The sequence below is a fragment of the Cloeon dipterum genome, chromosome 2 (genome assembly GCF_949628265.1).
Source record: "Cloeon dipterum chromosome 2, ieCloDipt1.1, whole genome shotgun sequence".
In the NCBI taxonomy this organism is placed as follows: domain Eukaryota; kingdom Metazoa; phylum Arthropoda; class Insecta; order Ephemeroptera; family Baetidae; genus Cloeon; species Cloeon dipterum.
The window spans coordinates 10073272-10087894 of NC_088787.1; the positions used below are offsets into that span (position 1 = coordinate 10073272).

The 14623-nt window shown below is 35.9% G+C and overlaps 2 protein-coding genes across 2 annotated transcripts; both read left to right on the plus strand.

The window, feature by feature from the left end:
- The first annotated feature begins 740 nt into the window (after positions 1–740).
- On the plus strand, positions 741–3870 carry Had1 (beta Hydroxy acid dehydrogenase 1). Its single transcript, XM_065479503.1, has 5 exons — positions 741–945; positions 1004–1191; positions 1699–1910; positions 1965–2122; positions 3439–3870. Exons 1-5 carry the CDS (start codon positions 911–913, stop codon positions 3800–3802), a joined length of 957 nt encoding a protein of 318 aa, XP_065335575.1. The 5' UTR covers positions 741–910; the 3' UTR covers positions 3803–3870.
- A 3584-nt stretch (positions 3871–7454) lies between these two features.
- Positions 7455–13569, plus strand: spidey. The gene is made up of 6 exons (XM_065480353.1): positions 7455–7839; positions 10886–10932; positions 10995–11070; positions 11441–11778; positions 12757–12972; positions 13228–13569. The coding sequence occupies exons 1-6, from the start codon at positions 7656–7658 to the stop codon at positions 13333–13335; spliced, it is 969 nt and encodes a 322-aa protein (XP_065336425.1). The 5' UTR covers positions 7455–7655; the 3' UTR covers positions 13336–13569.
- The last annotated feature ends 1054 nt before the right edge of the window (positions 13570–14623 follow it).

Below are 14623 nucleotides of genomic sequence, written 5' to 3' on the forward strand. Positions count from 1 at the left end.
TGATCATTGAGTTGTCAAAACATCTAAATTTTAATGCAATTTTCTTTCTCATAATTCAATTCTCATGAGTTGTCAGTTCCTTACTCTCTTTAAATTCGATTAATTCGAATATCGAAAGTGGTCCAATCAGCGCTCGGTTAATGCATCAATACGAACGCACGAAAATTCAAATTTCAAAACACAACACAGGCAGGCACGTCATGGCACTCTTACAGCGAAGGCTTCGTAATATTATCGCTCAAAGAGCATTTCAATTCTACTTTTTAATGTTTTTTTATGCTCTTATTGGCAAATAATATTCAAGCAATATTTTTACGTTCTAAAAAACCTGAAAGCCCACTTTTGGATCGTCAACCCTCCTTTGCTCTGACGTGTAAAACCTTTGTCTTCCCCTTTTCGTTTGAACATCAATTTTATTTTTATTGTTTTACAAACAAAAATGAAAAAATTCATAAATATTTTTAATTTGAAGCTTATCCTTTAGTCCAAGCTAGCTAAATATTATCCGAAAGAGAATTTTAATACATCTTTATTTAGCCTTGTTGACGCGGAGATAATATTTATTTATATTTATGATACTGCTCGATTTCCTTTTTTTTTTTGCAAGTAAACAGCAGGTAAAAAGTTCTTTAACCGTACTGCCAGGGGAGAAGAGCAGATAAGGAGCAGCAAATAGCCGGTCGCCGCTACGATAAGGGGCAGAATAAGTGGGCAGGCCGACTGACAGATATAATATGTACATAACACACACACATACCGCAGCTCAGAGGTCAAAGAACGGGCGGCTCTTTTTGCATACAGATCAGAGAATTGGAGATTGGAGTCGCGGCAGTCGTGACTGGCGGAGGAGAATAACCTGTTTTTGGAGAATTCGACTCAGTGGACCTGAGCAACTGATCGGGAGAGCATCATGTCGGTCGAAGGAAAGATTGGAATTATTGGCAGGTGATTTTGGGAATATTTTTGTTAATTTAACTTTTTTACTAATTTAATTTTCCATCAGTGGGCTAATCGGCCGCAGCTGGTCGATGCTGTTCGCCAGCGTCGGCTACAAAGTGTTCATTTACGACATCGAGCCGAAGCAGATCAGCGGCGCGCTGGAGGACATCTCCAAGCAGCTCAAGTCGCTGGAGAGCTCCGGCATGCTCAGGGGGACGTTGAATGCCCACCAGCAGTGTGCGCTGATTCAAGGTGAAATTAAATTAAATTGACCTACTTATTTTTCATTTACACCCGCATTGAAGTCATATTCACGACAAATCTAACGTCTGATAAATTAAATAATGGTAATTTGTGGCTAAGGGCATAAAATAATCAAATGAAAATATCGAAAATATATTTTTCATATTTGATTTCAAGCATTTACAATAACTTAACGCAATTCAAAACGGGAAAATGTGATTTTGAAGTCTGATAAAATTAGAACAATTTAAAACGTTAGGAAATATTTTAATTGGGGCATTTTAATTCAAGTTCACAAGTTTTTGCAGTTTAGTTTTGTAAATGGATCTTAACTGGTATTTTTATTTAAATAAAAACCTGCTTTATTATTAAAAAAACGGTAATTTTTACTTTTTTATTTTTAAACATTTTATGCTTAAATTAAAAAAGAAATTTAAAAAAATTCATACTTTATTTTTGTTTTTTGGAGAAAATGACCTTAGAACTTAGAATCTTAATTTCTGATTTTTCGTCTAGGTACAAGCGATTTGGAGGAATGTGTGAAGGGCGCCAGGCACATCCAGGAGTGCGTGCCGGAAAACCTGGAGCTGAAGAAAAAGGTTTGGGCTGAAGCAGACAAGCTGATCGTCGACTCAGACTGCGTTCTGGCGAGCTCAACAAGCACTTTCTTGCCCTCTCTCATCTCAGCAGACCTTCAGCACAAAGCACAGTTTGTCGTCGCCCATCCGGTTAGATCAGAGTTCAAGAATAGAGTAATTTAATTAATTTTTAACCTATTTCAGGTGAACCCTCCTTACTATGTGCCTCTGGTCGAACTTGTTCCCGCACCGTGGACTGAAAAGCAGGTGATGTTGCGCACGAGAGATATCATGGAGCAAATTGGACAACAGCCAGTCTCCCTTACAAGGGAGATTGAAGGATTTGCGCTCAACCGAATCCAGTAAGTGCAGGGTTGCTTTTGCTTTTACCACCTGGTTTTTTCACCACTCAATTTTACCCATTTTTTGCGCAAGTAATGACTTTTCACATTTTTCCCCCGGGAAAATCCTAAATTTGCGGTTTTAGTGGTTAAAATTTGCTTTACTGTTCAGATTTTCTCATGTAAATTTCTTTTGGTGCCTGAAAATATTATCCCCGACAAAATTTTCAAGTCAAGGTCATGAGCAAATAATTAGCTAATTTTTAAAAATTGAGGTGCAACCATGGCCTGCAGAAAACCGGTAAGAAATTAAAAAAAAAACGTTTTTTTGCACTGCACTTCATTTTATTAAAATGCTTTTTTGCAACCCTGAATACGTGCTGAAATGTGATTTTTAAATGTTAGTTCTGATGCATTTTCAGCCATATATTTTTCAGTGTTTTTTAAGACAGTGATTTTCCATCAGGAATTCAATTAATTAATTATTCAAAATATAGCCAATCCACAGAAATGGGCTCCCTGAAACCTTGTTTTGCAGAAAAAAATGCTTTCAATAAATTATAAACAGAGATTTTGCGCATTTTTCAAATAACATGCATGCTTAATTCAAAAAGTAAAATAATTTCTTGTTGTTTGCTGTAGAAACGAAATTATTTGGACTGAAAATTTTGTTTTTCATCTATGGTTATACAAACAACAATCATAAGAGGCGATACTTTTACGCATTGTTCAAATCTACTGCATTCAATTATATACATATTTTTTTAAATTCCTTTGATTAAAAGTCAAAACAATCCATCATTTTACTGCGAATAGATTTATTTTGAATATTATTTGTCGATTAACATAAAGTTAATGATAAATGCAGTGTTTTTTTGCAAACCCTGGCTTCCAGATAGAATGTGGCAAAATAAGAAAAAATTCTTTTTTTTTAATTAAATGTCTTAGCCGCGCCGGAAGACATTTTTTTCTCCTGCACTTTTTAATTTTTGACCCTTTTTCACTGGCAGCTGCACTCGTGACCCAAAATTTGCCACCTGGAGTTTATTATTTATCTACCATTACCTGCACTTGTTTCCGGAAAATGCGCAAAATCAGGGGAAACCCGCAAAATATGCATTTTTACAATGAAGCTGGTTTTTTCAAGCTCTGGCTTCCACATGGAATAATACTCAAGGTTTTTCTTAACAAAATAAGAAAAATTCGTTTCTGCGTGTGAAATATTTATCATTTTTTAACCATTGAAGATATCACTGGACAATTTTCAGTCAATTTGCCCATTTTCCTTTTCCTGTTTTCAACAATACACGCTCAAATCCAATTTAAATTATTTAAAGGTACGCGATCCTGAACGAGACGTGGCGTTTGGTGCAGGACAAGGTGCTGGACGTGCGCGACATCGACCGCGTCATGTCCGAGGGCCTGGGCATGCGCTACGCCTTCCTGGGGCCGCTGGAGACGGCCCACCTGAACGCAGAGGGCATGCTGAATTACAGCGAGCGCTACTCCAAGACCATGTACGCCGTCAGCCAGACCATGGGCGAGACGCCACTGATGGCCGGCGAGCAGGCCAAGGTCGTGCACGACCAGCTCTGCGACATGACCCCCGTGGACAAGCTGCCCGAGAGGCGCGCCTGGAGGGACAAGTGCCTCACCGCCCTCGCCAAACTCAAGAAGGAGATCAATGACTCCGACAAGTAGATTATTTTTATCAGGTATTTTGATTATTTTGTCTCTCCAGATTTATGAATAAATTCGTTACCTTTTCATTTGCGGATGTTTCAGTTACTATAAATCCAGGCAGAATATGTATGTTAATATTTAAAAACTTCAGGATTAAGTGAGATATAGGGTTCACTTAATAACCTTTATTCCCATTTAGGTACTAGTACCAATGGTACTAACTGCAATGCCAGGCGATCGATAGGCGTCTCTTAAGTAAGTGGCTGAATTAATAAAAGGTATATCGGCCAAAATTCCCGTTTGAAATTTAGACCGTCAGCCAAAGTGTTGGCGACGTAGAGGTTTTGGTCAAAATTCCGTGGCATAAACGATATCTAAATGTATTCAACGCCTAAAAATTTCCCAGGGTAAAATTTACGATTCAATTGACCTTGCGTGCTATTTCCTTCAGTTAAGTCTATATGGGATTTATCATGAGAAATGATTTCAAATCGAATTGTGAAACTAGTTTTCATTCAATCGAGGTGGAATTTTGGAAGTAGATTTTACTTGACAATACGAATTGATCTGATTTTTTTCTGGAAAATTCCCGTATATTTTAGATTATTGCCGGGTAAATGGGCTCATGGCTCATTAGTGGTTCGAGATATTTTTTTAAATCCGATTTTACTTCTAGGTCATTTAGCTCCATTTTTGTCATTAAGAAAAAAAAATCATTTAATGGTATATTCATAAATAAATAAATATGAAGCGATAAATTTATTGCATAATTATGGGAAAATTGGAATTTTTTCAGCTTCTAGAATTCAAAAAGTAAATAATTTCTTGTTGTTTGCTTTAGAAACGAAATTATTTGGACTGAAAATTTTGTTTTTCATCTATGGTTTTACGAACAACAATCAAGAGGCGATACTTTTACGCATTGTTGAAATTTACTGCATTGAATTTTTAAATTCATTTTATTAAAAGTCAAAACAATCCATCATTTTACTGCGGATAGATTTATTTTGAATATTATTTGTCGATTAACATTAAGTTAATGATAAGTGCAGGGGTTTTTGCGTTTGTTACGTTTAGTTTTTGCTCTACCCATTAGATCCCATAGATCTCAATTGGTATCATGGTGTCTCCTTACCAAATTTCAGCTAAATCTAAAATTTCTACCACTGGCTAGAATTCAATCATTTTGCTAGAAAAATATGTACATTAGAAACTATGAATAATTTTTAATGGATGAATAAAAAGTTATTGTTGGCACAAAAGGTGTGTGACGTCTCTAGTTTTGGCACATTGCAGGGAAAACAATTACAATTTGCCAAGTGTCATTTATCAAAGATTGAAATTTCATTGTCAAAGGTGTTGCTCCAAGAATTAATTTCAACACGCAGCAAAGATATGGTATGTCTATTCTAGCGATGTCGTGACACCTGACAACCCTAGATTTATCGGAACTTTTTCTTGGCACTGATTTTCCGGTATTTCAATTTAAACAAATCTTCCCATTCAACGCAATTTATTGCTCCGATTGAAATTCAAATAAATAAAACAATCTGCTGTCCCTGTGTTGACTTTTCTATTTGAAACTATTCGCAAATAAAGCCATTTGCGATGTTTTGAAATAAGTCTATCAGTACAGCCCATTGAGTAAACTACCGTTAGGTAGCTATATTTATCTTATAAACCTTTCGTAAGTTACAATTCAATCAAAATAAATGAAAATGATTCAATCAAAATAAATAACAATCGATCCGAGTTCCTTCTGCAGTAAAAAGGAGCAGCTTTTATTGTGCTAGTGTTTATAGAGAGTAGTTGGCCTCAATCGCGCACGTTGAGGAAGACCCTGGCCGTGACTGCGGTGCAGTGAGTGCCATGACTCCACAGCTAGCGGAGATGCAGTGTGCGTGTTTTGTTGCAAGCAGAAAGCGACCACCGCGCAATTTGTATCAAATATTCCTAGTATTTTTTTAATTGAGTCGAAAAAATCAAGAAAGAAACCTTTTTTTCAATCTCTCGGCCCCTACTTCATTTGCTACAATTAAATTATATTTTTTAATGAAAAGTATATATACTAATCGATTTTTTCCGTTTTTCCCATCTTGTGAAATAAAAAGCATGCCCTTCGTTTTTGTTGAATTGTGAGTGAATATGATGGGATATGATTTTGCAATCCTATAAAAAAAAACTTGGCATTTTGTTGCACACGCTTTATATATTAGATAATAAAAATACCAACAAAAACGTTTATTAAATAGAATGTTTTCCCTACTCTACAATATTATCCATAGTACGTGTCAATATTTTAATATCAATTTAATTAAAAAAAAGTCATTTTGCAGGTCAGAATAAATTTGCTTACGGACCATAACAGGTATTTTTGTTGCATCCTGTCTGTATAATACGGGTTAGATGAGCGAGCACCTGCAACACAACGCGCGCGAGTGTACCCACAAGATGCAGTACTGCACTTTGTCAATCGGCTGAATATGCCTTCCTCGCAGCACACTTTCTTCCGCTTTCTTAGTAAACACTGCAAGTCAGGCCGGTTCTAGTTTCAAAACAACGAACAGACGATGGCCAATACGATGATAGAGGTTCCTGGATTATAAAAACGTGTGCTTGCACAATAGAAGGCTAGAATAGATTTTTTCTCAGGTCGATTCTGAATTTTTTTCCACCTGCCTGGCTATTTAAAAATGCTAAAATCAACTGAACAAAAGGATCTTTTTGATAAATAATTTATTTATTCTGTTTAAAATGTATTAAAATTATATAATATACTGTTTAAAACAAATTTTTTCACAGAAATTTCCAATCTCATCAGGGTTGAAGAAAACCCACATTTAAAAAAATGCAAAGGAGTGGTACAAAGCGTTTTTTTCAATTTCAACCAGTTTCTTGCAGGCAATGTTTGCACCTCAGTTTTGAATAATTTTCTAATTATTAGCTATTGTCCTCGGCTTGAAAAATAGTCAGAGAGAAATTTTTGGAGAAATTGAGGCAGCAAAATGGCAATTTAGAAGAAAGAATCTGCAGAGTAGAAGGAATTTTAACCACTCCAACCGCAAATTTTTGATTTTCGCAGGTGAAATATTGGCATAAATTCATTTCTTGCATTTTTACGCAAGAAATTGGTAACATTTGAGTGGTATAAACCATAGTGATAAGCCAATGCAACCCTGAATCCCATTAATTATTTATGATGCAAAAAAATCAGAAATATTTTCGGGGTTTTGCCACCCCTGTAATGGAGGGATGAATTTTTTATTAAATGCAGGCCTCAAGGGAGAAGCAAAAATAATATCTGTGCGTTCTCAATGTATTTCTTTGCTTTTGCTAGTATTAACTCCTTTGTCCAATTATAGACGAGTGGAAAAATATTTTTCAGTCTCTTTAAAAAAAAATGTGTAAATTGTGAAATCGTTGGAACAAAAAACATGGAATTTTCTTGACTCATTAGATTTCCGGCTTGGGTTCTTGGTGCCTCCCCCAGCATTTACGTAATACTCGCTCTATTACTCAAACAAGGGCCACGTGACACGCCGGAGTACATAAAGGGTCTAGAGCCGGCGCAAAGGACACGCATGCGTGTATCGATCGCAGCGATTATATGAGCGCAGTGCGGGGTGTGTTGTCTCCGCGTCGTCCTCTAGCTCTCTTTTCTTTCTTTCTCTCTTTCTCTCGCAAGCCTGCGGCGTGCAGGAAGAGGCGACAATTTAATTTACTAGCACAGCTGAGCGGAGTGGTGATAAGGCGAGTGGTCAGCACCTGAGAGTGGGGGCCGCACTTAAAAGATCTGGGGTGGCGAGCAGCCTGGCGCACACTATCGCTCGTCGTCGCCGTCGATCATCCTAGTCTAGTCGCCTCCGCAACAATGGCCGAAGATTCGCTCGTGGTCGGGGGGTGGTTCGGCTCGGGGCTGCAGGTTTTCAGCCTGCTCGTCGTCGCCTACTACATCCTCAAGCTGCTGAGGAAGGCCCTGCGCAGGATTTATGTGTCCATCGTCGGCCCTGCCATCGGCAGGAACACCAATTTGAGGAAGATGGGACAGTGGGCCGGTGAGTAATTAAAACAAATCGATTTTTTAAATTTTAAATTTGGTTATTTTAGTTTGGTCTTAAAATTTCGTGATATTTTTTGACAAAAATGCTAGAATAAATCCAATTTTTTGTAATTGTAATCTGCGTAAGATAATTGCTAATTTTAATTACTGCACTAATCACTCACGTGATACATTTTAAATGAGACAAGCAAGCCTCGACCTTTGCAATGCCAAGAATTTTTGAATGCAACGTGGCTCAAAGTCCGTTATCAACACTTTCTTATCGCTCCAAGTTCTGATAAGACACAACAACCCCTTCACTCTTCAACTTTGAACGGGAGTTTAAAAATAGTTTAGAGTCAAAATTTGTTTTATTGCATTAATTTAGTTTAGCAGTACGTTATTCCTATTTTACAAAGGTGCGCTGCAATTCCATTTTAAACTTGAATTTTATTAGAAGAAAATTCATAACTTTATTATTCGAACTCATTCATATATTGCATAAATTTTTAAGTCTTTTCATTTTTAAAAAATAAATGAAAGTAATATCAAGAGCTTAATTTAAATTCTTTAGCTTTGCATGAACAAATTACCGCTGGTTAAATTTCTCAAATTAAGTTTTTAATTTAACGTTTAAAATCTACTTAATTTATTTTTTAACTTAATATAATTTGAAATTTAATCATACGTGTTGAAATATGGTAAAATAATATTAATTAATCATTTCATACCCTAAATTACGATCTGGTTAAAGTGTGACCGTGAGTAAATATTTATATAATTTATTATAACTTATAGCAAGCGGCTAGTAGACCACTGGCAAACGCGGAACAATCTAGTAGACCAGTTTTCCATTGCGAAAAATCTTTAATTTTGGAATGGCAGTAATACTAGCTGTAATTCAATATTGTCATCTCTGCCGCAAAATTGTTATTCCCTTCCTACGCAATTTAGTTTCCGAAAAATAAAAATTAAAACGTGATTTAATTATTTTTTGTAGCAAAACCGATTAATCTTTAACTCGCAAAAATGCCAAAAAAGAAATTAAATGTAATATTTTTAGCATGTAATAGCTATACAGATTTTTTCTTACAGCACGTGTCATATTTTAAATTCTAAAATAAAAAATCACCATCCAACAAAAAGGCTAGGTTTTTTCCATAAACGTGTTACATAAATTATTTCGAGTTCAGTGCGAGTAATTGTTTTAAAAAATGTCAAATTTATTTTCTCAAAAAAATTTAAAAAAGAAAAACAATAGACAAAACACAGAAAAAGCTTCTAGAAACTGAACAATTATTATTGTTTTCCTAGCTCATATTATTTCCTGTTTCATTGTATTGCGATACATTTCGCGTTCAGGAAAAGAAGAAGCAATAATACATAGATCTCTAGCATAGTGCGTATGGCTTGGTTTCCCACCAAAGCCGTCAAGCGAGTTGGTGCATCTCCGGCAGTGCGGCGGCGGCGGCTCTATTAGCTTGAGAATGAATTGACGCGCGCGGCCTTGATTCATTAACTGTGTGTATAATAATAATAGCGTGTATAGCGATATGGTTATAGTTCAAGTGCGGCGGCGATTGCTTATAATTGCTGAGCAGGCGCGGCTAAACGCCAACACTCGCGGAAAAATACTCGCAGACCAGTTTTGCATTGCGAAAATTCCCGCATTTTGGAATTTCCGCGATGCACCTATGAGTCTATTCTTTTTCTATCCATGGAAGAAGAGAATCCTGATTTGAATGTTGCCTTTTCATTGGGTTTTCAACCATGAAAATATTGGTCTTTTGAAACCATGCTGTCAGGCAAATGAAATGGTGATGTCGCTCGAGCTGCACTCAAATCTGGTTTTGCGTTGCAGTTTGCATAGACCGATAGGCAGCCGCCGCAAAACAATTAAAAAATTAAATGTTGACTAGCAGTGCGTAAGCATTCTTTACTCAAAGAAGGATAATTAGCTTACATGATACCGTAAAAATAGAATTAAATGTCAAATAGCTTCCTATTTATAATAACTTTATTGTTGTTTGTATTGATTTTTCATAAAATAGACAATACCGCAATCCTGAACAAATAAATATTGAGCTTTTCCATGTTCAATTTTTTCATTTATTTCTTTATTTGTTAAAACTATACATTTTTTTCATTTTATCCAGTTTTTTTACATCAATTTTACTTAATTAACACACAAACCCATTTAAAAATTAGAAATAGCGGAGCTTCATATTTTTTAAATTTAATAATTGAAGAAATTGCAAGTAAGTTATGGTAAAATTTCACTAAAGGCTTTAATGATTTCACTATCCAGAATTGATTAAATATCAAAATTTTTCCTTCGAATAGAACCTCCATGCGACACATAGACAAAGGTGCTGTGTCACACTGCGGCTGCCGAGTACGTTTTAATATGCACACAGGAACTGATCGGCCTCGCAACGCCTTTAAAGGCCGCGTGCACTTTGAGCCGCACACTAGGTCGCTGAACTCGCGAGCTGAAATCGATTACTATTTCGCTCACATCTTCCTTTTCCGTTGCAAAACGGCGTCACACCAAAAGTGTACGTGCACTGAGCGACAATTGGCAAATTTTTGTAGACGAGACAAATTTTTTTATCTGAGGTGGAGGTGAAATTCCATATTTAAATAAAAATTTTATGTTTCGCAAGGAAATTAATGAAAATTAATAATATCTAACAGAATTGTCAATTTTATTTTGAGGAAATTCCATTTTGAAAGTTTGCGTGTGTTTGATTCCTTCTCTGTACCCATCAATTATTATTATTTGCTGACAAGAAAGGAAAGTGCACGCGTCGTGTCATTTTAGCAGCTATTTTCATTTGCTTCGACGTGCATTGTCGCATTGTTATTTTTTTACACTCACCTAGAGACAATTAAAAGAACCGCTATCGAACAATTGACATGTAATATGTATTCAGCCGCTCCTGGCCGAGCTACAAAAATACTGCATCATCACCGTCACGAGCTTTTACCCATTGACTTTTTGAAAGTATTTGGAGCACTTCTCCTTATCCATTTCTAACGCGTTTCTCGTCATGTTGCAGTTATCACCGGCTGCACCCAGGGAATCGGAAAGGCATACGCTGAAGCGGTGAGCACGCTTTTTTTCATGAAAAAAATTCAAAGATTTTGATTTGTTATTCTCATTTCCAGCTCGCCAAGCAGGGAATCAACGTGGTCCTAATAAGCAGAAGCCTCGACAAGCTTCAAAAACTCGCTTTAGAAATTGGTAATTTTAATTTTTTGTCGCGTTAAAAAATTTAAAAATTTTAGAGAAATGAATTCTAAATTTACCGTGAAAATTAATTCAACAAAATGCCTCTAATTGATATTAAATTTGGAAAAAAAATCGTGAAAATTAATTATAAAAAATAGAAGAGAATAGAGCAACAATTTTGAAATTTTAAAAAATATATGAAGGAAAAACAAGCATAAATATTTGTTCTCAAGGGCAAACATTTTCCTTAAAAAATAATCAACCGATTGTGACACTGCAAATGATTTTGTTTACTTTTAAAACTATTTATAAAATTTGCTTTAAATAGTTTCCTCTTCTAATAACAATTTAAAACTGATGAATCAATTTAACCGATCCGCAGAGGGCAAGTACCACGTGCAAACCAAAGTGATCGACGCCGACTTCACGGAAGGGCCGCCGATTTACGAAAAAATCGAAAAAGGGCTGTTCGGCCTGGAAATCGGCGTTCTGATCAACAACGTCGGCATGAGCTACGCCTACCCTGAGTACTTCCTCGACGTGAAGGACGCGCGCAAGGTGTTCGCCGACCTGATCAACTGCAACATCACCTCCATCACGCACATGACGCACGTCGTGCTGCCGCAGATGATCGAACGCAAACGTGGAGTCGTGGTAAACGTCTCCTCCACCACCGCAATGATCCCTTCACCCCTGCTCTCGGTCTACAGTGCCTCCAAGGTATGCTATCTTGGTGTTTATTGCGGGATTGCATTTTTAATTCTCTTATTTATTTATTTTCCAACTATTTACACATTACAGGGAATTTTAAACGGCTTTTTGACACATCAATTAAGGCATTTTATGATTAAGATGACATTTCTGGAAGATAACATGTCATTTACTCAAGGTTGTATTGCACCAAAAATGTATAATTTTTATATTTTATTTTAAAGTACACTGTTTTATAATAAAAATTTAATTTTTTTAATTTTTTGGCTATTTTAAAAATCTTCTTGCATGCAATCGAAACTGACAGAGTTTTTTAATACGTAGGAAGGAAAATAATTTAATAATAATTATAAATAAAAAACTTTCAAGAGTGTATTATATGTGTATTTACCTCAAAGAAATCAAACGATTTCTCCATTTGGGTTTAGAAAATATAATTAAATTTAATCATGGTAATATTTAACTTAAATTCCCATTGGAATCCGAGAAAATTCACCATGGTAGTTTCGCCAAGGCAGAAAATTTTTAATCTAAAAATGGAATTCCTCTTTTAGCTATTCTAACAAAATATTTTCTAGTCCACTATTCTCTGATTCATTACAACAATTTATTATATATAGATGCACATTTTCATCAATACTTTCTTCCATATTTCATTTAATTCCTGTCCAGTTTTTTGTCACTTGAAACTGTCACTTTACTCTTGAGAGATAATATCGAGTTATTTTGATTTGCCTTTTTGCCAGGCTAATATTTAGTTTTTGAGTGCACTTGACCATTAATACACAATGATACCAATCCCAATCAGAAAGAGTCTCGATGACTTCTCATTTTTAAAAAGCTTACATTTTTATGCTTTAGGAAAACCAATAAAAAATCGAACTTGAACGCGTTTTTATCTCTATACGTGCGCTATCGAAGCAAATGTCCGATAATATCCGGCTCATGGCCGCCGAATTTTCAATGTTCCTTCCTGTAACGTTTCAGGCTTTCGTGGACAAGTTTACCGAGGATCTGAGGATAGAGTACGCAAGAAAGGGAATCGTGATCCAGTGCGTGTTGCCGGGCTACGTGGCCACCGCCATGACTAGGATCAAGAAGTCCACCTTCATGGCGCCGTTCCCGAACAAATTCGTGTCCCACGCCATCACCAGCATCGGCCTTGAGGACAGAACCACCGGATACTGGCCCCATAATCTGCTCGTGAGCAATCCATCTTTTTTAAATCCCTTGTCTTGCAAATTATTAGAAAATAAAGTCTATTTAGCGCAATGGAAAATCCTTTCTTCTCTTCTCTAGCTGTCCTTTTCTCGTCAAGATAAGGGGGTTTTACAAAAATAGTTCAAATTTGTCAGCCGAGAGGACGGTCTTAATCCCTACTTTCGTGATAAACACCCACTTTGCGTCCAAAAATGCGACGGAGCACTGATTTTCTCACCAGATTGCTTGTTTTTGCAGATAATGGTGGTCGACTTCATTAAATGGATCCACCCGAAAATGGCATCGAATGTCATCCTCAGGACGATGGAGAACATCCGGAAGAGGATAATCGCGCGAGGCGGATAGATTAATTTTTTTGATAATTAGTCATTCATAAATTTAAATATAGGTCTGCCATAACCAAAACGAACGAAAGAGTCATTTTTCCTGATGATTTGTTATGCATTTTTGTTGTACAGAATTTTGTTGAAACATATTTGTTAATTTAAATTTGTTCCCATCTTTTCTTTCAAGTTGAATAGCAATGATATTAAAAAGTCATTATTGCACAATTCACGTGTGCAGTTTTTCTTATAAAAATGTGACTGTGTTTCATTTCATCAGCAAGATATTTATCACCCCTATAAAAATATTGCGTTTTAGATTAAATCAAGATCATACGAAACAAAAAAAAACTCGAGGACTTTTTGTATGTCGAAAGATGTGGTAATGATTAGCTTTGAGGAGTTCCAATTAAATATTTATTTTTAATCGAATTCAAAGCAAAATGAAGATGCGAAAGGGAGGGGATAACGCACAACTGCTTGCTACGCAAATTTATATAACCCAATTATTATAATCTGTTCCGAGAAAAATCATTTTTTTGCACTCATCCATCAATTTGGATTATAAAGTATTAATCGCACGTGCTAAATTATTAATTATTTGGGTCATTTTGGTTTGTAAATAATAGAGCTTGTGAATCACACTTTAAACTTAAACCGAGATTGGTTTTCCACGAGTTCCCTTTTCAAAAGAATTTCAAAGCGAGTCTCAAAAAGTGTAACTTTTAATGCTTGTTCATGTTGTTTTCTGCTTGAATTTGTTCCTCTCGTCACGATCTATATCACCTGCTGGTGAAAAATTATAATTTTCAGTAGGGATAAACAGTTATTAAACATGCAAACTTTGCAACTGGAAATTTAAATGGCACTATATTTGAACAAAGTTAAAAATTGCCCAGGAAAATATAATCTGAAATCTGGCGGACAGATCCACTTAAAAGAAGAAGTATAAATTAATGTTTCATCTAAGTGGCTGAGACAAGCCACAATAATAGTCATCGCACCCACTTGAAGAAACTGTTATTTTTATACCTAAAATGTTGCACCAAATGATAAAATTTTGAGCGCAAAAATGCTTGTAATAAATATTCATAATCACGTATTTTAGCCTCCTTCTTGCATTGGGGAATTCCCACTTTGTAATCACTCGAATGTTCCAATTTCAATAGAATTGAGGCATGCACAGATATAAAATATCTCGTCAAACTTGGACCATAATTCATTTTACGCAGAAAAGTTAAAACAAAGAAATAAGCCATATATAAGAGCGCGACTTGTCGGCCACCCCCGCCTCGGTTTCAGAGGAATGC